This window comes from Phyllostomus hastatus, unplaced genomic scaffold (assembly GCF_019186645.2).
Source record: "Phyllostomus hastatus isolate PE091 unplaced genomic scaffold, TTU_PhHast_1.1 phas_scaffold_21, whole genome shotgun sequence".
NCBI classification, from domain to species: domain Eukaryota; kingdom Metazoa; phylum Chordata; class Mammalia; order Chiroptera; family Phyllostomidae; genus Phyllostomus; species Phyllostomus hastatus.
The window spans coordinates 8,291,096-8,317,177 of NW_025334017.1; the positions used below are offsets into that span (position 1 = coordinate 8,291,096).

Consider the following 26,082-nt stretch of genomic DNA (forward strand, 5'->3'; position numbering starts at 1 on the left):
AGGGCTTACTGAGGGCCCACTGTGCTGGACATTGTGGGAGATAAAATAGTTCAAGACACAGACTCTGCTTTCACTGTGGAGCTAACAGCAGGAGGGGAAATATAGGTGCATGTATACACACATACACACCCAGCACACACACCACACTGAATACTCCTGAGACTCAAAAAGACAGATACCACAGCAGACTACAGGCAGGATTTAACGAGGCTTCAGCAAGAATGGTTTGGCTAGGTAGGGGGTGGTATTTATTTCTAGCATCAATCAGAAAAAATATTTGTATTTTCAATAAATTTTTTCTAATTTTGAGATCAAAGCTTTTACATGAAATACACTATGATTATCTGCCTCACTGATTATCAAATTTGATATAAATAATCAAATATATTGAATGATAATTCAGAACCAGTAAAATCACAGAAAAGAAATCTCTGTGGCTTTCTATTACTGTCATGAGTATCAAGTTAGTAAAACAATTTCATCATGGAATTATTCAAAATTTCTGTTAACATACTGAAAGCTTTCAATTAAATATATAAGTTTGTTGAAATGAAGAAATATTTCCAGTGTAAACTGGATAGAACTGATAAATCAGTGCTTCTTTCTCTTCAACATCAGATTTAAAATGATGACTGTTTTTCCGAGCTGCAAGAGAAAGAAAATGTGAATTTTTTTACAGTCAGGATATACTAGGGGACCCCCCCAAAATGGAATTATCTTCTGGAGGGCAGGCCCCTTGTAGTACAGGCTTCCCCCACTAGGTCAGTGCTCTAGGAACCCACCTGTATCAGTGTACCAGCTGGCACTGCTGTGAGAGGCTGCATTTAGCTTCAGTGAATTTTTTTTGAAGACCCTCAAAGCATTTGCCCAGTTCATGATGGGTGACTTACGAGTGCACCTAAGCACACCATGCTGAGTGTTCGGCAGTTTTTGCCCAGGAAAGGCATGACCCCCATGCCCCACCCTCCCTATTCACCTGATCTCACCCTGAGTGACTTTTTTTGTTTCCCTGGATGAAAGAAGCCCTCAAAGGGAAATGTTTCACCAATGTGGAAGAGGTGAAACAAAAAACAACAGAAGCACAAAAAGGTGTCAAAATCAATGAGTTAAAAAAACTGTTCTGAGCAGTGGGAAAAACATCTCAACAGGTGTTGCAACAAATGGAGAGAACTTTAAAGGTGGCTGAAGTTTAAACATGCAAGAATAAATGCACAATGTTTTATGAACAAGTTCCATATTGTGAGGGGTCCCCCCTCATAATTTTTGAAAGGCTACTTTATTACACCTTGTCCTATCTTTGGCATTAAGTGGGAAAATACCACCCAAGAGGAAACACGCCTTACAGAAGAACTCCCCCCAAAGAAAGCAGCACCTGAAGTAGAGTGGCTGACACAGCAGCTCACCTGCCCCGCCCCAGAGCCAAGGGCATGCTGCTCACACCCCACTCATCAAACACTTACTACGTGCCTACTGCACATGAGATCTGATGCAAAGCCTAGGGATGGAGATACTCCTATAAATAGGGCAAAGTCCTAATGCTCCAGTCTGGTCCACTTACCACACAGAGTCGTAGATGGGAATGTCTTTATAGCCTCTCTTCACTGAGATGCCTCAACAGTAAAGAGGATGGAGAAATGGGCAAAGTTGCAGAAGTGAAGCAATTTGCACAGATCAGACAGAAACAGGAGAAGCACAGAGAAGTGGACGGGGTAAAATGTGGGTGTTAGGAGGCAAAGGCTCAGGTTTTACCCTAAGGTCAAGGTAAAGGAACTACAGGCTTTTATGGCATGTTTAAAAAGAAGGATATTGGAAAATAAAGATCAAGTGATAGCCTGCCAAGGGAAAATACTGCAGCAAACTGCTCTACCCTGCTGTCATTTACCCAACACGCGGGGCATGAAGATGATTAGTGGGGCTAATGCTACACGTGGAAGAACTTTTTTTTAATATGGGGTCTAATCCAGAGCGAACTCAGGAAGAAGCACTGTACTTTACCTGCCAGTGAGGCAGGAGAGTTGCTAAACCTTCGGCCAAGCTTGGAGGTAGACGCTTGCAAGGCTCGCAGACATTTTCAGCGGCCATGACTCGCCAGAGTGAGGTCTGACCCTCGCAAGTTCTGTTTGTAGCTCTGTCTTATTTCGGGCTAGCTCAACTAAAACATACACATCCACAACTAAGTTCTCAATTTTACCCACAAACAGTATGAATATGTCTGTTTTCATCATGAAAAAACAAGCAAAGCTTGTTAACTTTTTCCAATGTGTCGAGGCCTACAGGTGGGTGGCCTTAAAATCACAGAAGGACGAATATATACTCAGTTTATATAACGGCCTTGAAAAAATACCTCATTCTCAGGACATGTTATAATTAAAGCATTATTCCTAAAAAGAAGACTCGTTGGGGAAAGAGAACCTTAAAGAAAAAGTATTCAAGAAAGAAAAAAAAATCAACGTTCCTCGTGCTATTGTTGAAGAATTCAGCCCACTTTAAAGCGTACAATACTGTGAATTGAAATTACTGTCCTGGTTTTCTCTGAATGCCTAATAGCTTGACTTCAGGGCTTTCATGTGATTTTTTTTAGTTCAAAACAGTGCATTTGCAGAGCAAGAGTATACAAAAGTTCAGATGAAAGCATTTTCTTCAAAACCACACCAATAGAGTGATAAATATATACCCACATATTACCTTCAGAAACAAAGAACTGTGCAAAATAAAATGCAGCCTTCACAGCATTAGGTGCATGGGAAATGCCATCTAATTTCTTCCACTCATAAGGAGGTTTCTCTGGATGCCACTGCACAGCATACACTGGATATTTGTATCCTGCACGAAGAACACAAACTAGTAAGTATTAAGTGGTGAGAATGTCTACAGTGTTACTTACGTTTTCTGTCCTATGTAAAAATACCGTAACTCACTATGTCAGACAAAGTAAAACTGTGCACATTCTCAGACACAAGCTAAAGAATTTCCGTTCACAGTCCATGTGAAAATTCACAATACAGTACTTTGCTGATTTTCAATCTTTTACAATTTGCAATATTATTCATTTTACTAGATAATCAGAGTAGAGTAAAGCAGTTGCACCTCTGAATATACCCTAGTTTACCAGTCAAGTGCACATGGAGTGTCTCCCACGATGGGTCTCTTCTCCCCCTACTTCACACCACATTCCCGTCCCCTCCCACGATGCCCTATTCCTGTCAGACTGAACTGCAGCAGCACATCTGGTACCTTCCATGCAAGCCAGCTCGTCTCTGAAGCCACGGTCTGAACCGTGGCTTTCTCTCAGACTCTGGGACGGTTCACGACTTCATGGTGCCAATTTTAAAATAGTTTGTAAAAGTTTAAAATTGGTGTGAAAGATTTTTGGTGATATAGTTCAATTATTTTTAGAATTCTTAAATACCTTCATGATAAAAATGATGATTCCCTAGCATTTACTTCAAAAAACAAAAAGTAGAGATGAAACAAGTATGGCCACATAAGTGATGATAGTCATTGGAACCTAAGACAGGTACCTGGGGGGGTCATTATATTACTGGCTCTATCTTTATACATGTCTTAAAAAGTCCATGATTTTTTAAAACTTTGAGTATAGATATTTACCTTCTGTAAAATTTATATACTCATCTTTTCTTCTCACATATTCCTTTTCTCATTTTAATTGGGGCGAAAAAATCTCCCGTCTATTATTTTCACTTTGAAATCATAGCTATGACCACCATGGGGAAGAACTTGCAGAAACGAAGAGAATTAGCTGAGAGCAGAACCACGCAGGGAAAAGAGCACTGTCCTCTCACAGAGTGCAGGGTTCTGTCACTGCACATCGTGTCACAGGAGGAAACCTATCCTTGCCTTCTTGGGGGTCACAAGAGAAAACCACCTACCAGCCAGTGGCTCTGGTCACTCTATCCAACCCCTTCCTGTCTCTCTACCACCCTGTGACTGCACCTTCTTTCTCTCTCGTCCGGGACCACGTGTGAAGTTAGCAGCAGGAGACGCACAGGTGAGGTGATTAGAAAATTAATGGTTACACACAGTGAACTGGAAGAAGATTGTCTAATATATTTCTTTGAGACATAAAATGTATTATTCAGAATAAGAAGAGTCTTAAGTAGTAAACTGTAACAAGGGTTTATCAGACAGACAGACAGACAAATGGGTGGTGAATGGCTACACACATACATACTGACAGAATCACCAGGCGAGAGTCACTCTTCTTTAGCCAAGCACATTATTAAAAGAACAGTGTAGATTCCTGAAAACTGCAGGAATCATGCTCTACTTCACTAATTTAGAACAAAAGTGTGGAGAATGAAAAGAAAATATGCAAATTATAGAGCATCTCAGGTGTTCCCACCTAGCAGGTGTGCGGGCATGTGTCAGATGATAAGATGTCTGGAGGAGCTTGGCGTGATGGCACGGCCAGCAGCAGAGGCACCCTGGGGCTGGATTGCCTGCCTGCTGACCCAATACGCCTTCATTTAAATGATCAGCCATTCATTCAATATCTACTGAGGTTTATACAAGGTCCTGGAAATACAAAGAATAATAAGACACAGTCCAAGCCATCAATGAGCTTTTAGACACAGGGGAAAGATAGAACATCAGCAACTAAATGCAAAAACAGATATTCCTAGGTAGCACGGAGCAAGTAGAAAGCAGGGGTGCTGAAAATGCGGAGAGGGAAAATAATGGGTACACATGGCCTCCAGGAGATAAACCAGACCTGAGTCTTCAAGGACAGCCAAGAGTTCATCGGGAGCAGGGAGGAAGGGAAGCTTTTCAGAGAGGACAGACATAAGGAAAAACACAGGGGCAAGAAACGTTGCTATGTGAGGGCCATGCACCAACAGGAATACAAGCTAGTGATGCAGGCAGGGAGACATCACGGAGTAAACGACCTGGCAAATCTAGACTTTATCCTCCAAGTGCTGAAGAGCCACTGCGGAGTGCTCCCCAAGCAGTGTGATCAGATGGGCAGTTCGGGGGGATCAGCAGCGGCAGGCTAGAAGGTGGAATTGGGGAGCGGTTAGTGAGGAGGGCAATGCAACGGTCCAGGTGCAAGGTGGTTAACACTGAGGCTGGACAAGTCGGACCAGAGACAGAGGAGGTCATATATCTAAGAAGAATTTGGGGAGTGGAAGATGGCATGAATTTTCTAGATGTGGGGAATGAGAGCAGAAGTCAAAGACAGCCCCCAGGTTCTAACTTGGGATGATTTGCTGAATGGCAATGCTATTGATTGAAACAACAAAATACAGGAGGGGAAACACGGCTGAAGAGAAGATGATAAACTCAGGTGATAAATCCACTTCAGATTGGATTGACCAACCTTCCCCAGGATTCCCCAGATATTGCATCTAAACCCTTAGGGGTTTGACCTCCCCATAGAAGCGAGCCAGTGATATGGCCAATCTTTGAATAACCCAAGCTACTTCCAATTTATTCCAGGTTATTCTGCACAGTACCCTGGCCTCTCATTAGCACTCACCAGCCTCATCAGCTCAAAGGCTGCCGGCCTATTGTTTCTGCAAATTCTCATTCATGGTATGTTGCTTCCTTATTCATTTGTGATTTTCTGGCTAGGAATTGCTCACTTTTCTTAAAACCTCATAATATGGTAATTCCTTACAGTCTGAGATAAACCTAAGTTCCCCCACAGAGAATTATTTACTATTTGCTTCTGCCATGCATGTGGGAGGAGGAGGGTCGCTATCAGTCTGAGAAACAAAATTTTTGAGTTGAGATTTCTCCAACTTCCCAGTTAGTACAATGCAGGACACACTCGAGCCTATCATTAAGAATGCTTAAGTCATCCCACTCCCTCAGTGCCAGGTCTCTGCGGTGTAGTGATCGTCTTGTTCGCCTAACATCCACTAGCTTCTTGGTTCAAAACCAAGCAGAGACATTTGGTGCTCTTTGCCTTCCAGATTCCAGGAGAAATCACCCCATCATCTCCTTCCAAGTGGCCCCACCTAAATACTCCACTCAGCTCTTGGAGGTCTGGGCCTGAGTATCCTTAATGTCTTGCCACTTCACCAATGTACTTAGGAAAACGTTTTTCTGTACGTCAGTTACATCTTTTGTTGCTGCCTGGAGAAGAATGCATCAGGGTGCTGACCCCACAATACTGCCGGGTGAAAAAGGTGAAGAGATCGAGAAAAACTCAGACACACACAACAGTAAGATGGTTACAAGAGGGAAGAGCGGGTGCGAGAAGGCATGAGAGGGTAAAGGTGGGACGAGTGGTGATAGAAGGAGGCTTGACCTTGGGTGGTGAACACGTAAGACAGTACACAGATGATGTACTAGAGAATTGTACACTCGAAACCTACATAATTTTATTAACCAATGCCATCCCAATAAATTCAATAAAAATAAAAGAATGAGAAGCCACTTTCTCCATTTATCTCATCAGTCTTGCTTCCCTTCTTCACCACCCCATACCAGAAGATGACCCAGGTACACCACATGCTTTGGAACATGGGAAAACACAATTCCTGTCTCCAAAAGTGTACTCACTTCTCTCTTAAGGCCCCAAAGTTAACATGGTTTTATTCACAAAAAAGACAACTGTAAAATTAAGATTAATATAAACATAATATGTGAAAAAAGTGTCCATGTAGGGTGATACATACCTTCCATTGTAGAAATAAACTCAATTGTGCCATCAGTATTTGTAGTTAATACATGAAAAAACTCCTTTAATTTTTCATTCCTCGTAAAATTCTGGAGTACAAAAATAAAACAAAAATAATTACTCATTTAATTAATCTAAGTGCATGACTTTCTTTTTTTAACTTAACCTTTATTCTATTTTTTTACATTAGGATTTAGTCCCCTATACCCCAATGAACCAGCAACCACCATACTGTTGCCCATGCCCATGAGATCTTTTTCTTTCTTACTCAATCCCTCCACTCCCTCACCCTGTCCCCCCAACCAGCTGTCATCCTGCTCTCCATCTGAGTCTCTCCCCATTTTTCTTGTTAGTTCAGTCTGTTCATTAGATTCCACATGGGTGAAATCACATGGTATTTGTCTTTCTCTGACTGGCTTAGTTCACTTAGCATAATGTTCTCCAGGTCTACCCATGATGTTTGAAAGGGTAATTTTTTTTTCTTTTTTATGGCTTAGTATTCCATTATGTAAATGTACCATAGATGTTTCATCCCCTCATACACTGATGGACACTGGGGCTGCTTCCATATCTTGGCAATTGTAATTATGCTGCAATGAACACAGGTGTGCTTATGTCTTTCAAATTAGTGTTTTGGGTTCCTTAGGATATATTCCAAGAAGTGGGAGAGCTGAGTCAAAAGGCAGATCCATTTTTAATTTTTCGATGTATCTCCATACTGCTTCCACAGTGGCTGCACCAGTCTGCATTCCCACCAGCAGTGCAAAAGAGTTCTCCTTTCTCCACATCAGCACTTGCTCCTCACCAGCACTTGTTTGTTGATTTATTGATGGTAGCCATTCTGACCGGTGTGAGATGGCATCTCATTGTGATTTTAATTTTCATTTCTCTGATAATTAGTGATGTTCAGCATCTTTTCCTATGTCTATGAGCCACCTATATGTCCTCTTTGGAGAAGTATCTATTTGGAGAAGGTCCTTTGCCCATTTTATAATTGGGCTGTTTGTTTTTCTGGTGTTGAGATTTACAAGTACTTTGTAAATTTTGGATATTAACCCCTTATCAGATGTATCGGTGAATATGTTCTCCATTCTATGGAGTCTTTATATTTTGTTGATGATTTTCTTACCTGTACAAAAACCTTTGAGTTTAACAGAGTCCCATTTGTTTATTTTTTCTTTTGTTTCCCTTGCCTGGGGAGATACGTCCCACAAAAAATTGCTATGAGCAATGTCCATGATTTTGCTGCCTATGTTTTCTTCTAGGATTTTAAGGGTTTTGGATCTAACAGTTAAGTCTTTGATCCATTTTGAATTTAGTCTTGTGTGTGGTGTAAGAAGGTGGCCTAGTTTCATTCTTCTGCATGTATCTGTTCAATTTTCCCAACACCATTTATAGAATAAACTATCCTCAGTTTATTGTATGTGCTTGCTTCCTCTGTTGAATATTAATTGACTGTAAAGGTGTGGGTTGTTTCTGGGCTCTATATTCTGTTCCATTGCTCTATGGGACTATTTTTATGCCAGTACCATGCTGTTTTGATTACTATGGCCTTATAATACAGTTTGATATTAGGTAGCATGATTCTTCCAACTTTGTTCTTTCTCAGGATCTCTGTTGGTACATGGGGCCTTGTGTGGTTCCATATAAATCTGTGGAATATTTATTCTAGTTCTGTGAAATACATCATTAGAATCTTCATAGAAATTGTGTTGAATCTATAGATTGCTTTGGGTAGTATGGACATTTTAATGATGTTAATTCTTCCTATCCATGAACATGGTATGTGCTTCCTCTTACTTGTATCCTCTTCAGTTTCTTTCTTCAGTGTCTTATAATTTTCTGAGTACAGGTCTTTTACATCTTTAGTTAGGCTTATTCCTAGGTATTTTATTCTTTTTGAAGTAACTGTGAATGGGAGTGTTTTCTTAATTTCCCTTTCTGTTAGTCTGTTATTGGCATGTAAAAATGCAACTGATTTCTGGATATTAATTTTGTATCCTAATACTTTGTTGAATTCATTTATCAGTTCTCATAGTTTCTTGGTGGAATCTCTGGGGTTCTCTATGTACAGAATCATGTCATCTGCACATAGACAGTTTTGCTACTTCCTTTCCAATTTGGATGTCTTTTATCTCTTCTTCTTGTCTGGCTGTGGCTAGGACTTCCAGTTCTATGCTGAGTTAACATAGGCGAAAGAGGACATTCCTATCTTGTTCCTGATCTTAAGGGGAATGCTTGTTGTTTTTGCCCATTCAGTATGATGCTGGCAGTGGGTCTGTCATACATGGCCTTTATTATGTTTAGGTATGTTCCCTCAGTTCCCACTTTGCTGACAGTTTTTATCATAAATTGTTGCTGGGTTTTATCAAATGCTTTTTCTGCATTTATTAATATGATCATGTGGTTTTTATCCTTCATTTTTATATATGTGATAAGTCACATTTACTGATTTGTGAATGTTGTACCAACCTTGCATTCCCAGAATAAAATCCACTTGATCATGGTGTACTATCTTTTTGACATATTGCTGTATAGTTTGCTAATATTTTGTTAAGGATTTTAGCATCTATGTTCATCAGAGATATTGGCCTGTAATTTTCTTTCTTTGTGGTGTCTTTATCTGGCTTTGGAATTAGGATAATGCTGGTCTCATAAATGAGCTTGGAAGCCTTCTCTCCTCTTGAATTTTATGAAATAGTATGAGAAGCAGAGGTGTTATTTCTTAGAATGTTTGGCAAATTCCCTGTGAAGTGATCTGGTCCAGGGCTTCTGTTTGTTGGGAGCTTTTTAAATACTGCTTCAGTTTCACTAGGTATAATTTGTTTGTTCAGATTCTCTGGTTCTTCCTGATTTAGATTTGGAAGATTGTATGTTTCTAGGAATTTATCTGTTTCATCCAGACTGTCCAGTTTGTTGGCATATAGTTGTTCATAAAAGTTTCTTACAATCCTTTGTACTTTTTTTCGTGTCAATTGTTATTTCTCATCTTTCATTTCTGATTTTATTTATTTGAGCCCTTTCTCTTTTTTTTCTTGATGAGTCTGGTTAAAGTTTTGTCAATCTTGTTTATCTTTTCAAAGAATCAGTTCTTGCAATCACTGATCTTTTGTACTGTTTTGTGTACTCTATTTTGTTTATTTTTGCTCTAATTTTTATCATTTCCTTCCTTCTACTTACTTTGGGCTTTGTTGTTCTTTTTCAAGTTCCATTAAGTGTGAAGTTAGATTGTTTGAGGTCTTTCTTCTTTTTTTTGAGACGAGACCTCTAATGCTATGAATTTCCCTCTTAGGATTGCTTTCCCAGTGTCCCACAGATTTTGGATTGTTGTGTCCTCATTTTCATTTGTTTCAAGGTATCTATCGATTTCTTCCTTGATCTCATTGTTGATCTACTCATTGTTTAATAACATGTTATTTAGATTCCATGTCTTTGAGTGCTTTCCAGTGTTCTTCATGTGATTGATTTCCAGTTTCATACCATTATGGTCAGAGAAGATATTTGATAGATTTCAATCTTCCTCAATTTATTGAGACTTGTTTTGTGTCCTAACATGTGGTCTATCCTAGGAAATATTCCATGTACACTTGAAAAGTATGTATATTTTGCTGCTGTGAGGCGGAATGCTCTGAGGATATAAATTAAATCCATTTGATCTAGTGTGCTGTTTAAGGCCACTGTATCCTTATCAATTTTTTGCCTGGAAGATCTATCCATTGAAGTCAATGGGGTGTTAAAATCCCCAACTATGATTGTATTTCTGTTGATCTCTCCCTTTATATCCACAAGAATTGCTTTACATATTTAGGTGTCCCTGTGTTGGGTGCATACATGTATACTAGAGTTATATCCTCTTCTTGGATTGTTCCCTTTATCATTATGTATTGTTCTTCTTTGCCTCTCACTAAAGCCTTGGTTTTCAGGTCTATTTTGTCTGATATAAGTACTGCTACCACAGTTTTTTTTTCCTTCTCCATTAGCATAAAATATCTTTTTCCAACCCTTTACTTTTAGTCCATATGTATCTTTCAATCTGACCTGGGTCTCTTGGAGGCAGCATATATATATATATGTCTATATATATATATATATATATACATATAGACATATATATATATATATATATATGTCTTGTTTTCTTATTCATTCAGCTACCCTCTGTCTTTTGGTTGGACCATTTAAGCCATTTACATTTAAGGTGATTAATGATAGATACATATGTAGTGCCATTTTATTGTTTGACTGTTTTCCTCTTTTTTCTTTCCCTTTTCCTTCTTTTTCTTCAAGCAAGCCCTCTAACATTTATTGTAATACTAGTTTGGTGTTAAGTCCTTTAGCTTTTTCTTTTCTGGGAAGCTCCTTATTTCTCCTTCAATTTTAAATGATAACCTTGCTGGGTAAAGTAGTGTTGGTTGTAGGTCCTTGTTTTTCATCACCTTGAATATTTCAAACCACTCCCCTCTGGCCTGAAATGTTTCTGGTAAGTAATCAGATGACAGTCTAATTGGTGCTCCTTTGTAGGTAACTATCTGCTTTTCTCTTGCAGCTTTTAGGATTCTCCCCTTTCATTAAGCCTTGTGATTTTAATTATGATGTGTCTTAGGTAGCCTCTTTGAGTCCAACTTGTTTGGGACTCTCTGAGCTTCCTGAGCTTGTGTGTCTTTTTCCTTCACCACATTAGGGAAGTTTTTGGTTATTATTTCTTCAAACAGGTTCTCAATCCCTTGCTCACTCTCTTCTCCTTCTGGCATTCCCATCAGGAGGATGTTATTCTGCTTCACTTTTTTTAATTCTTTTTCCTTTTTGCTGCTCTGTCTGTGTGTTTTTTTATACCTTGTCTTCCAAATCACTAATGTAATCCTCTGTTTCATCTAACCTACTGTTTATTCCTTCCAGTGTATTATTTATTTCAGATGTCGAATTCTTTATTTCTGACTAGCCATTTTTTATGGTTTCTATGTCCTTTCTCATGCTTTTTAGTATCCTTATAATCATTACTCTAAACTCTCTGATAAATTGCTTGCCTCCATTTCATCTAATTCTACTGGAGAATTCTCTGGTTCTTTCATTTGGAGTCCATTTCTTTGTCTTCCCATTTTGGCTGCTTAATATTTTTCGACTGCGTTGTTAAACTAATCATCCTTAAACTGGTCAATCATTAAACTAATCAAGATGTAACTGACAGCCGATTTAAGCACCACATGGTGGGGCAGAGTAATTCCTGTGGGCAGGGATATTGCTTCCCCTCAGGTTGATGCCACTTGGATGAGAGCTCTGCCTGAGCAAGATGGCTCCTGCAGTATGGGGAATGACTCAGCACAGGGATCCTGATGGTTGTTCCTTCAGTTCTCTCCCCAGAGCCACCAACCCCCAATTCTTCTCAAGTATCTCTAGTCCACTCTGGCCTCTCACTTCTGAAGCCCATGGTGAATGGTTGCAAATGAAATTTTGTGCATTGGCCCTTCAGGAGGCTCTCTGAGTCTCCAGACATCTCTCCTTAGTAGACAGAAACACTGTTGCTTTTCACAGGTGGATGTTATCTGGGTTCCTTTTTGGCTCTGGTTCTGTAGGCTAGAAGCCCAGCTTGGTGTTTAGACCTCACACTTCCCAGAGGGAGCCATTAAAATATTGCTCCAGATCTTCAGCTGCTACCATTGGGGGCCCAGCTAGACCTCTCATGTCGCCACACTCCCTACCATTCTCATTGTGGTGAAGTGGCTTCTTCTGTCTATCCATGATTATAAGGCTTCTCTCCTGTAGTGTTCAGTTGGTTATTCAGGATGCTTTCTCTACAATTTAGTTAATTCCAGATTGGTCCTGGGAGGAGGTTAGTGTAGCTTCCCCTTACTGCTCTGCCATCTCGGATCCTCTGCATTAATTTTATTATATAATTAATGCGATACCTTCATGGAGAGGCTCCAGTTGTGGAAATTTGCAGTCAGAGGCTCTTCTGCTAATGACCGCAACAAGTCAGCAGGAAAATTCTGGAACATTCTACTCTTCAGTACATCTAAAATAATTTACATACAAGGGAAATAATTTAAACATAGCAAAAATTAAATCAACTGAAGTCACTATTTGCCAAAGAGAGGTCATTACTAAGATATAATGAAGATAACTAAGCAAAACACATCATTTCTACAGCGGTATGCTAGTCAATTATAATGTTAGTTTATCATACAAATTCAAATATGCTTCATATTTAAGTACTTTTCTTCTACAAGTTCTATATTAAAAACTAAAATTATTCTGATATGCTAAACAGCAGGCTAGCCATAGAGTGAGCAAAAGAATCCTGAGTTCTCTAGATAGCACTGAAAAACAGGTAAGATTTTCCACATCTGTATGTGTTTGTTTTCCCAGGAAATTATCCAGAACTTTCAACATATTTTCAAATTCATCTGGGACTTAAAAGGTTAACTATACCAACACTGAAGGAGAGATAATTTTCTTTTAATTACCAGGCAAAGAATTTTCTATTCAGTAAATAGATTAAAAATAGCAATGTACATCTCTGAAGCCTCTGGAGTCTGACACTCAGACACAAGTACCATCAAAGGGATAAGAAGTTCCTAATGGTATTGAAGACCCTGAGGCCAGTGGTCCCTGAATGAGGCCCTTGTTCAAGGAGCTAAAGGCTTCCATCAGAATCCCAGTACCTCGAATAATGAAGATACCTCACTTTAGTGGAATGTATTCCTTTTTCTGTAAAATCTGGGTTTTTACCACACACAACCAAAAGTGACTGACCTAATACACACACTTCCCACAGGGTTCTCACAATGATTTAAGTGAGATGGTGTGAGGAGGAACTTTGAAAAGTATAGAGCATTCTATAGGTTCCATGTATAACTACTACTGCTTTCCATCCAAAATGCTTATGAGAACAGAATAGCTGGTAGTATTAAATTCTGAGGATTCGCAGATCAAGTAACCTACAAGAATCATTATCTTTTTACAATGTAGTATAATAAAGAATTTGTCTGGCTACTTGAGTTCCTGACAGGGAGCTTCTAAAACCCCCGGGCTTTCCTGAGGGATAGCAGTGCCTGTAATGCTTGCTAATGCAGAGGCCGAGAGTAAGCCCCTGAGAGGGTCAGACTGAGGCTGGTCATCAGAAAGACAAATCCCAGGATTAGAGAAGTTTAAGAATCTGAGCCAGGGATGGGAGGGAAACTAGAGACTGAGTTCAATCCCATACCCAATGATTTAATTAATCATGCCTTTGCAATGAAAACACAAATAAGAACACTTAACACTGAAGCCCACTGCTATGAGCTTCCCAGTTAATGAACATATTGATATGCCAGGAGGGTGATGTGCACTACTCAACAGGGAAAGGGTGTGGAAGCTCTGCATTCTCTCCCACACCTCATCCCAGGTGTATCCTTTATAATGAAACTTACATAGATATAGTGCTTTCCTCAGTTCTGTAAGTCATTCTAATGAATTACGGGACCTAAGAGGGTTCATGGGAATTCTCCAATCTTTGGCCAGCTGACCTGAAGTGTGGGTGGCCTGGGGTCACGAACTGAGGCTAGTGTCTGTGATAAGGGCAGTTTAATCAGGGAGACACCCTTTAGCTGTGGAGTCTGCACTAGCTCCAGGTGCTTAGTGCCAGAACTGAATTGCAGTACACCCCAGCTGGGTTGAAAGAGAGTACACAGACAAGGAAAATATGTTGCACTATAATAATAACAGCTAACATTTATGAGAATTGCATTTAAAGAGCTTAGCACAGTATCTGGAAAACATAATCTTTATTTAATACTCAGCACTACCCCCCCCAAAAAAAAACTTTAAGAGGAAAACTGTGCTACAAATCATGAAATTAAAGTTAAGTTGGTTAAGGGATTCCCTACAGCAACAATAACAAAGCTGGGACTCAAAACCAGGTCCAATTTTAGTTTTATTCATGCCCGGTCCTGATAACACTAGAAGCAATGAGTTCACAAAATTCGAAATTCCTTAAAAACCGCCCTCATAACGAGTACAAAGGTAACCATTCACATTTTCAGTCCATGTAAATAATTTAAAAATTAGTAAGTGTTATGAGTATTTTTTAAATCCTCAACCAAAGATATGTTTATTGACTTTAGAGAGAGAGGAAGAGCGAGAGAGAGACAGAGAGAAATGTTGTGGGAAAGGCACATTGATAGGTTGCCTCCCGAATGTGCTCGGACACAGGATCAGACTAGCAACCTAGGTATGTGCCCTGACTGGGATTCAAACCAGCAACCTTTTGGTGTATGGACGGGATGATGCTCTAACTGAATGAGCCACCCAGGCAGGGCATGAGCATGAGCATTTTTTATGTGATATATACTACTTACCAATCCTGCCCAGTTAATATTTTTAAAGGGTCAAGAAGACAATTCTTACCTCCAGTGAAGTTCAGGGGCATTGCAATTCCATCAGTATTTGTGTGGATTAATAAGTACTCTCCACTGGTCAGATATGAAAGCTCTTGGAGTCCAAGGCATGTACCCCACACAGGAAAATAGTCTCCACCATCAAAACTCTTTGAAAGAGAAATGAATCTTACTCAAACTTTTCAAAACAAAAATGATACATTTGGTATGTCATTACAAGGGAAGCACCTGAATTATATATGGATTTCTCAAGAATTTTCCAGATTCCATAAATAGGCTATCACAATCTCTCTTCAGGCCAACCTCCCACATAATCAGTTTTAATCAACCAAACTATCCAACCTCAGCTGTGCTAGGGAAGAGACCGACATCTGCCAGTCAACTACCAATAATACAAGTAACAATTAGGGACTATAAATATCAAAGACGATGGCTGATAAATGCCTATTTACAATCTTCTGTAAATCTTGTTGCTTGGATAATTAATTGTCTGGCTTTAAACACACTCTTCCCCCATTATCTCAGAATATATACTAATAGCTGCATTTTACCACCTTTCGCTAATTAGATTTAACTTAGGTGAAATTCATGATCTGGAAGGAAAGGAACAGTAAGGAAGGAAAAAGCTGAACAAAAGTAAAATAGATTTTTATAAAGTAAAAGTTGTCAACTAAAAAAAGTGCAAAGGTACTGGGGTTTTTCTTCTTCTTCTATTTTTAAATATATTTTATTGATTATGCTATTACAGTTGTCCCATTTATTTTCTTCCCTCTATTCCCCTCCAGCCTGCACTCCCCCTCCCACCTGCATTCACCACCTTAATTCATGTCCACGGGTCGTACATATAAGTTCTTTGGCTTTTCCATTTTCCACACTGTTCTTAACATCCCCCTGTCTATTTTGTACCTACTATTTATACTTCTTATTGGCACTGGGTTTCTTCAAAGGAGGTCACAACAACTAGCATGACTGGGGAAAAAGTACTGTAGCAACTGAGTGTTCTGGTTAACTGCACAAAAACCATATGTGCTATTAGTTACAAAAATGAGTTTTATAATGTTTCTAAAAACAGCTGTTTCCTGTATAAACTATAAAATATAACCTACTGATAACTCATTTCAAATGAGGAAATTGTTGGGCTGTTTCTTTTTTGTTGTTGTTTCTCACTGAGAAAAATAGATAATTACATTAATTCCTATACTTTCTATTCCAAGGTAGAGTTATTTTTTAATCTTCACTTGAGGATATGGGTTGTTTGTTTGTTTGTTTATCAAGAGAGGAAGGGAGAAAGAAGAGAGAGAAATACTGATGTGAGGAACATCAATCTGTACTATATGCCCTGACCAGGGGTCAAACCTGCAGCCTAGGTAGGCACCCTGACCAGGAATTGAACCTACAACTTTTGCTGTACAGCATGATGCTCCAAACAACTGAGTCATCCACCCAGGGCCCCCAAGGTAAGATTTTTAACATTTTATCTACAGGTCTGGAAAATTTTATTTTTAGAAGTTAAAATTGTACATGTTAAACGGAAGGGTCTTACTGCATTTATGTATAATAAATACAAAAGAGGGTTTGACTGTGCTCTATTTCCATATGTACCAAATGCAATTTCTCAACTAAACGTAAAGTCTCCACTCACTGGAAGCACATCTTTGATCGGCCGTGATTCTCTACACAGCCTAGCAGAGCAGCGGGTGCAGAGGGGAGCTGAGCAGACCCAACAGACTACTCACTTCCCACAGCCTCTGCAATGAGGGCCCAGTGGACCCCAGTGACTGGTGCTAAACAAGGAGTTCTGAGTGGCTAACCTTTTTCCTTTGTTTTGAAATCCTCAAGTAGCTGGTAACACTTTTTAAAATAGATCTGTCAGTCTTATAGGTTATGTGGCTCTTTTTTTTTAATTGAGCAAGCTGGTTATATGAATCTCTAGTAGGAAAACAAAGAATGACTAGTTTATAATGTTCATATATATATCTCAAATTCATTTTAAATCACATTATAAAATTTCAATTGTGTTCACTCATGTTTTTTTTAAATCTTGAGCAAATACTAAGCACATGAACCATACAATATGAAATGAGGAACACCTCAGAGGGTGTCAGAACCATGAAATCAGATGAGACATGAACAGCTAACTTCAAGATACTCTGTCTTCTGAATTACAAGCCTCTTGATAAGGTTACGGACCCAGTCATAGTACAGAGTAGGAGACAAAAATGTTGAACAAGTCTGCAACAAAGTGCTCTAAAAGTGAAGAGAGAGTGGGACGCCTGCAGCTGAAGGAGGCAGAGAAATCTCTAAAGAACAGAGCCTCAGCCTGGAGAGACAACAGAGATGTAAATCAGAATGGAGTAGAAAGAAACAGACTAACAAGGTTGGAAAGTATTGCAGGACAAAGAGTCTGTGCTGGAAATACCAACCTGGCTTCAGTGACCTGCAGAAGGAAAGGCTGAGAAAGGCAGGCTGTGGACACACTATCAGTCTTCAGCAAAAGGCTAAGAAAGACTACTGGTAATTGGAATTGGCCATTAAAAAGTTTTCAAACAAGTATTTCATATGCTAAATGCAGTTCTTTAGAGAAATATTTATGGGGGAGGGAGCAGATACTAGATCCAGCAATATTAATTAGAAAACTGCTGTTAATAGTTCAGCAGAGAAATAGCGGGAGTCTGAGCTATGCTTCAAAGGTGAGACATTACAAAGGAGTCAAGAGGCTCTACTTGGTAACTGAAAGTGATGTTAAGGTAACTGGGAAGAAACATCACATAGGCTGGAATAAGTTGGAGAAAGAGCAGCTTTAAAGAGGAGATGAAAATTAATAACATATGAACAATGCCCGGTACATAACAAAAACAGCTTATTAAGCCACCTGGAGGACCTGGTTCACATTAGTGGGCACAAATAGCAAGGGGATATCAGCAGGGCTCTGAGGGTCCCCTGGAGCCCAGGATTCAATTAAGTAGAAAATCAGCGATAGCCACCACTGGCTGCTCAAGACAGGCACCTCAAAGGGCAAGAAGGGGTGATGAGGCCAAGGTTAACCGTGAGAGAAGCATTACCATATGCTTGAAAAAGGAACTATCCCCAGGGAAAATTACAAAAACCCATCTGAAATAATTCGCAACAACTAATATTTACCTTTATGGCAAGGCTGTAAAAGGTTTTGGCCGCTTGAGCATAGCCTGACTTCCTGAGGTCAGCACCTCCTCCAGGGAAAAGGACCCTGAAATGACACCAGACAGGGGTGCACTTCAACCCCACCCCCACAGACACCAATCTTCCGATTTTAAAACAACTTTTTCCTTATGACATAGCGGCAAGATCATTACAGAAAATGAAAAAACTATGGCAAAAAAATGAAATATTTATAATCCTACCCATTTGTAAATTACTATACTTAAGAATATTTTGTGCATATTCTTCCTAAACTTCTTTGATGAGCAAGTTTATTTTTCATACAGATAACTTAAAGGTAAATGAATGGGGGTTGGGGAGAGAGTACACAGAGCTAAAAATCAAGTAGAGACAAAATTCCAAGCATAGGAAGGTTTAAATTAAGGTGATCCATGATGCCAAAATCAATTAAAGTCCATAATCTTGAGTCAGTTTTGGTTCACAAAGGTGTTTTTCCTAACCATAAAGAACAAACTGATCACAAAAATACATGTAGGTTAGAATTACATATCCATGAGAATTTAATTTTTTATTACCACCCTGTAATGTCTTCAGAAACAAGCATGAGATTAGGGAATTTTGAAAAGAACACAATCACAGTTCTAGAAAAAGTACAGGGGACAAAATAGGGGAGTAACAGACATTTGATTTTATTTTACTCTACCCATACAGGTGAGATATAGAAAAATATTTACTATGGTTTGATATCAACTTTTTAAATTAACTATACAGTTTAAACATTATAACAGGTCTTAAAATAAGCAAGGATGGTCAAAAGAGATTATAAAAGTCAGATTAAATGTACTGACATTTTGAAAATACTTAAATTTGAATTCAAGACATGTGACATAATGCTTTTGAGATTATTGGTTCTATTGTATTCAACTTCTTGCATGAGCCAGGCTCGGTATTAGCCTAGAGGGCCAAAGAGGAGTAATTTTTGCTGTCAGTAAAATCACAGTCTAGTAGAAAACACACGAACAATGCGGCAGAACACCTGCCACCAGACTGTGCAGAAAACCCTATGATTCCAAGTGGATTCATGAAGACTCAGCAGGTCTTCCTTTTCATGGACTCACTACTTCAAAAGCTGCCTCTCATCACATCTAGTATTTTTATCATGAACTTTAGTAATTTCATAAAGTACAACTCGACTGCCCCTCTCAGTTGACGACTCCTGTGAAGCCACGCTGTGCAGCAGCTTCACCTCCGCGCACACCCCCACAAGGGGCCGGGGGCTGCTGCATCACAGGGCTCGTCACAGGGCTCGGAGACAGCGCTCTGGGGCTGCAGGGAGCACCGCTCATTTCCCGGTGAAACGCTGAGGTTCGATCACACATTCTAGCCTGGATTTATCTTTGTGCCAAAGGTCACTGCACATAATGGGCACTTTTAATGTTTTACTAAATTTAACTGATTTTATAGTAAATATTTACTGAACCAAATTGAAGACTGAGGGCATATGATTGTTTTAACCATGGCCTTTTTAAAAAGATAGTAATAAAAAAAAGCTTTAAATTTTTTTTAAAAAAAGCTCTTTTTATAAAAGCTTTACAGTAAGACAGGTTCCCTCCATCCCACTCCCAATCAGAAACGACCACTGCTGTAGTCGGCTGTGTTGACCCGGAGACACCCGTCACACTCACCTCCTCGCCACTGCCTGGTGAACCGAAGTAAATGGGAGCACACTGTGCACACCACTATGAGCCTCACTCCTTGTCTAACAATGTCACACTGTCCGGGCAACAGCAGCGGTTCAAAGCAACAGCTACAGATAGCCTCCTCCTTAGTCTGTCATAACATCCTCTCATGCCTGGTCTTCTTTATTTACTCAATTCCTAACCGATGGACTGACGGGTGGCTTGGAAATTGAGCGTATCTCAAACAATACTACAATGCTTATGTTTTGGCCCAACTCTTCACAAGTGGGAGTGGGGGGATATATCTGTAAAATAAAATTACTAAGGATTTCCTGGCCCAAAGGTACGTGCATTTGTAATTTCAATAGATACTGAGAAACTGCCCCCCAAAAGGCTACATAACTTACACATCCATAAGAAAAGTATGAGAATACTGGTTTCTCCACACCTTCACTACACAATATTAGCAAATTTTCTGATCTTTGCCAAGTTGGTAGTTTTAAAAAGGGGTTTTTAATTATGAGCAATGTTGAGCATTTTTTCATATTATTAAAAGTTTTTTTTTCTATGAGCTAACCAATCATGTCTTTTGTGGCCATGTCAGAGAATAGATAACTTTTTTCCAAGTTCTATGCAAATTACCTTCTGAAAGACAACCTATTAATATCCTTAATTAGGACTTACAAATCCCCTAGGCGAGCAGTATGCACCCTGCCAGTGAAGTGGCTCCAAAATATTTAAGACAGGCATTAAAAGAAGAAAGACTGTCACACATTAAAAGAAATCATACATGTCTGCTTCGTAACATTTATTTCTTAACCTTCCTTCTCTGTGGGACTTCTGCATCTCTCTCTCTCAACAAAATAATTCTTATAAAAGAATTCAGGAAACCAATGGTATGCCACTGTAAGATAGTTTATACAGAAACACGTGGAATATTTATATGTACTTTTTTGTAAGAGCAGACTACACAGGCCTCACATACTGTATCAAGCCAACTTGATACAGAGCTGCCAACTTACCCATTAATAGACTGGAAAAGCTTTTCATACTCTTCCTTTGTAAGATCAGGCCTGAAAATGAGAAAACCGGTAACAAAACATTTATTTCCCAAACCTAAGAAAACATTCAGGCTCTAAAGGAAGTTACCACATTAATTTTTAAAAGCCAGATGAAAAAATAATTCTTAAATTGTAGATAACATTACCACTCTACCTTCCTAGAGGAGTCTTTTCAAACTACACAGTCGCATAATTACATCCTTGTTTTGCTAATCAGAGGAGTAAGCATGTTTTTCTGTGGTCTAATACAATTTAATATTGTGATGTATTTGTATGCAGAATATTAAAGGCCATGAGACTTGGAGATACAGGGAACAAACTGATGGTTGCCAGACAGGAGGGGACTGGGAGGCTGGGTGAGAAAGTGTACAAATTGCCATACATACAAAGAGTCACAGGGGTGGAAAGTACAGCACAGGAAACAGAGTCAATAATATTGTAGTAACTATACATGGTGTCAGATAGGCACTAACTAGGCTTATTGGGGATCACCTCTAAGTTATACAAATGCTTAATCGCTATGTTGTATACTTGGAACTAATATAATATTGTATGTATCCATGATAGTTAAAAATAAAAAAAAATACTTTTAAAAAAAGGGATTTAAGCACCAGAAATATCTCTGCTAGCCAATTAGTATTTTTTTGTAAAGTCTAAATAAGGAGATTTATTAACATGCCTATCTGAACTGCAGGCAGCTTCAGCAGACAAAAACAATGCATAGAGAAGCCACGTCCCTGACTCGTCCCACCCTCGCCACCAGCTGCAAAGGTCTGCGGACTGCTGTGTGTCCAAAAGTCAGAAGAGTTGAGCACTAGGGACGGGCTAGCCACACATCACTGCAGACTGGCCTAATCTGCCCAGGCAACGACTCTGAGGGTCCTTCACCAAACACCTTGTGAAGACTTCCTAACCAATCACTGTGTTACTGATGATTTTATTCCCTTCTCCAGAAAAGACGAAGGGGAGTAATCTATGACAATTGGTTACCACCTTTAATTAAGTCACAGCAAGGTGGATTGTGTCTTCTAGAAGGTCAAACAAAATGCAAGAATGAGGAAAGAGGGCATCCTGTTCATGAAATCCTTCCATTTGGCAGTCTTGTGGTTCTGTAAAAGAATCGTAAGGCATAATTCCCTCCCACTCTGCCACAGAAGTAGGTTGATGATCAAACATCAACTACAGTCCATTTTGGCCCCAGGGAAGTTTTAGGGGGAGTCAGAGCACCTCTGACATTAATAAGTAGATACCTGTGATGCTCTGAACTTGACTGTGCTAAGCCAGTAAACCCGTCTGAGCTCTCCTCTAAGTCCAAATGAGCTCTGCAAGATCAGCTCTGTTTGAAATTTAGAGTAGTCCTTCTGGCAGAGAGCCACAGAGCAGTGGATGACATTGCAAAGGTGCTTGCCACCCTTTTACATGGAGGAATGATGGGCAGTGGCCTTGACCTGGGAAGTGACAGGGGGGAGAAATGTGAGTTTGCCTGTTCCCACTATTTTGCCAGTTCAATCTGCCCAAATTGTGCCAATGGAAAAGGGAATCATTCAGGGTCCAGAATCTTCCCTGTGGATATTTAAACCAGGATGGGCAGCCACCACCATCAGGAAATAATGGATTTGGGTCACTTAGCTGCATCCCCAGGGACTCCTGACAGCTAGCCACACAGGCCAGTTTCATTCAATTCATTAATTCTGAATAAATGTCTCCCACATTGTCCATGACTGAATTTTTGACTCCCTGCTAATCACTATTAAGGGCCTTCGTTGTTGAATGTTGGCGGATGGTGTTGTCACAAACTCAAGTGCCTCAGAGACCTGCCAGGGAAAACCGAAGGTTTGAACACAGATGTGATTTGCATTTGTCAGACTTTCTTAAAGCAAAAGAACCTCTCAATAATTCACTCTCTCTTCAACTAGAAGAACAGTTGAAGCCTGGTAATGATGACAAATGACACAGCATGAAAAGGAGTGACAGGCATGGTTGCCACTGAAGAGCACTTGTTCCATTTCAAATCAGCTCCAGACAACTTTCTTTTAAAAAAGGATAGGGAGACACCAGAAATTCAGGCTTTTATGAAGTCTTCTGATTTATAAATGATTAAAATGTTTTAAAATGCTGCATGAACAAAACACATTTTTGAACCAAAAGCAGCCCAGGGGGTGCCACATGCCGCCTCTCGGGGAGGATGCTCTGTGGGTCCCCGAGTCCCAAGGAGGCATTTCTGATAGCCTGAGAGCACCAGGCACCTGAGAGCGAAGTAGCAGAAAGAAGGCAGAAGGAGACCACAGACAAACTGTTCTGCCTATTCCAGAGTTTTGCCTACATCTCCCATCCTCCTCCTTTTCCCTTCTAAACTGCAGCAGTTGGCTCCCAGCATCCTAAATGCACAAAATGAGCCCCACATTATCAGTGCAATCCTCTGTCTCATTCCACATCAGGTATTCCTTTGCAGGTTACCCTGGGAATTTAGCTGCCACATATTACATTGTTTTGATAGGATCATATGGTTCTAATTCTTAGCAATTGACTTAAAATGAACTTTGGGAACCCAAGCTGAAAATTAACCTCTATATTGACAGTCATATTTTCAGTATCTCTGTCATACATACCAGTATTTGGTGAATCACTTATGTCAGAACTTCCCCAGTTTCAAAACTTCTGTCTTTCTTGTCTATTCCTCCCCATGTCCTTTTTTTCAATCAGTCATTAACTTGGGCTGATTTTTATTTTCTTGAATAACATTTACCTATCAATCCCATAACCACTGATCTAAGACAAGCCCTCATCACTCCACAGTTACCCTACTGCAACAATCTCTGAACTGGTACACCTGCCTTCTGTCTCTCCTACCTCCCATCCATGCTATGCTATCGGCCCTCATGTCCTAAAAGAATGGCTTGCGTAAAATGCTTCCTCAGCTCTAAAACTCTGGCATTACCTCAGTTCCAAATAAGATTTCCTTTGAAAAATCAGATCTGCTACTAAAGAATTAAAGACAAATGTCAAAAGCAAATGTTCATCTTGGGGTAGAGACTGTTAAATGCAAACAAACAAGCAAGAAGACAATCTTACAAAGCGAAACATAAAACCACTTTATGGTGTAATTCTCTAAAGTGTAGCACTTGCATTTTGATTATTCATGTCCCATTTTGACGATATTTTTGGTTATAGTTTTCTTAATGCAGAATTATTTACAAAAGCATGTTGCCCTGAGCAAAAAGCTACATTTTGTGTATGAAATCACCTATAATGGATTAGATGGTGGTGCTGGAAGCTTTTAAAATACACTTACTTTGGATGATATTATTAATACTTATAAGGTTTTGTTTGTTAAAAAAAATCCACTTTTTTCCAAATCAATACATGACATTAATCATTGTATTCTTAATAGGCCATTACATCACAAAACTAATACAGCCCTTTTAAGACTACAATACCTGTGATTGACACTGAAGCAACACTGCTGTGTTAGTCATTTACAAGTTTTTAAAATAGAGTGTGAAGGTATTTCAAAAGTCATCTTCTAAACTCCCTTCATGCCCTAAGGGTAGCTTTATCCTAATATTATAGAATAAAGCTGGTAAAGTTGAAGATTCTTTCATTCCATTACTTTCATAATGTCTAATAAGGACCACCTTTTGGGGGGTAAAGGAAACTATCTCTTCTTCTCTATCGGACAGATACGACATATCTCTAATGGTGTTATAGATGAACATCACTTCATACTTTAAACAATGTAGCGAGAGACTCTGAGCATCAGATCTGTGGCAAAAATCACATGCTATGCTACCACACTTAAATGATGCAATCAAAAGAGAAAGCATTAATTTTAAAAGCTAATTTTAGAAGTAAAACAGTTTTTATTTATATAGTGTAAAAAATATTGAATCATACCTTATTGGTACAACTCTTGCACCTGCAGATTCCAGATACTTTATATAGGATGCAGCAATATAGTATTTTCCCAGCTTTTTCATTTCCTTAGTACGGCACCCTTGCATTAATACGCCTAAATTACAAAAAAAGGTGGGAAAAAAGAAAAAAAGAGAAGCTTCAATCAATTTCCTTTTTTCCCCCGCTCAGAAACTGAAAGATACCACAGTAAAAATATCACTACAGTTGTTACCCCTTATCCAAGATTTAACTTTGTGAAGTTTTAGCTACCCACGGTCAACCATGGCCTGGAAACATTAAATGGAAAATTCTAAAAATAAACAATTTGTAAGTTTTATACTGTCTACTGTTCTGAGAAGTGTGCTGAAATCTCACGCTGTCCTACCTCATCCTGCCCCAGACCTGAGTCCATCCCTCAGTCCAGCATCTCCAAGCTGTAGATGCTCCCCGACCACCTAGTCACTTAATAGCCGTCTCAGTTGGTAGATCGCTGTACAGTCTTGCAGGACCTGTGTTCAGGTAATGCTTACTTTACCTAATAATGGCCCCAAAATGCAAGAACAGTGCTGGCAATTCAAACACGGCCAAGGGAAGCTCTGAAGAGCTTCCTTAAGTAAAAACAAAGCTGAGGGGAGTACAAAACGATATTCTGAGAGATTCCACATTCACGTAACTCCTATTAAAGCACACATGGACTCCTGAATTTGGATTTGAACTGCATGGGTCCACTTATACATATGGATTTTTTTCAAGAAATATACACTCGGCCCTCTGTATCCTCACACTCACAGATTCAACCAACCACGGGTCAAAAACAGTATTTTTAATTCAGGGTTGGGAAGCCACAGATGCAAAGGGTTAATTTAAGTTACACATGAATTTTCAACTGCATGGGACAACTGTATTGTTTATAACTTTCTATTTTCTTATGAATTGTTGTTGCCAATCTCTTACTGGGCCTAACTTTAAATTAAATATATATATATCTATATATATAGATATATAGATATATATGAAAAATACATAGTTTATATAGAGTTCAGTACTATGCACAGTTTCAGGTATCTGCTGGGGGTCTTGTAATGTGTCTCCCATGGATACAAGGGAACTACTGTGCTTTATTCACTTAATTCACAGAATTAAATATGAAGCTTCTCCTGCAAGTACACCCACAGACTTTAGAAAAGAAGTAGTGGAGGCCAATCTGAGTTTTAAGTAGCCTCCTCTCTCTGCCCTCATCCAGGAGGCTAAATAAGCCTCCAAAACAGGTTTACAATAGCACCAGCCTTTTT

The 26,082-nt window shown here is 39.3% G+C and overlaps 1 protein-coding gene across 1 annotated transcript in view; it reads right to left on the reverse strand.

The window, feature by feature from the left end:
• Window positions 1-225: 225 nt before the first annotated feature.
• Window positions 226-26,082, reverse strand: part of GGH (gamma-glutamyl hydrolase) — a 28,691-nt gene continuing 2,834 nt past the window's right edge. The window contains exons 2-9 of the mRNA XM_045861587.1: window positions 24,791-24,905; window positions 20,858-20,908; window positions 18,160-18,244; window positions 15,029-15,167; window positions 12,550-12,656; window positions 6,645-6,735; window positions 2,686-2,823; window positions 226-645 (exon numbers count right to left, since the gene is read on the reverse strand). Of these exons, the coding sequence (XP_045717543.1) occupies window positions 524-645; window positions 2,686-2,823; window positions 6,645-6,735; window positions 12,550-12,656; window positions 15,029-15,167; window positions 18,160-18,244; window positions 20,858-20,908; window positions 24,791-24,905 (848 nt within the window). The 3' untranslated portion in view covers window positions 226-523. The remainder of the gene's footprint in view (window positions 646-2,685; window positions 2,824-6,644; window positions 6,736-12,549; window positions 12,657-15,028; window positions 15,168-18,159; window positions 18,245-20,857; window positions 20,909-24,790; window positions 24,906-26,082) is intronic.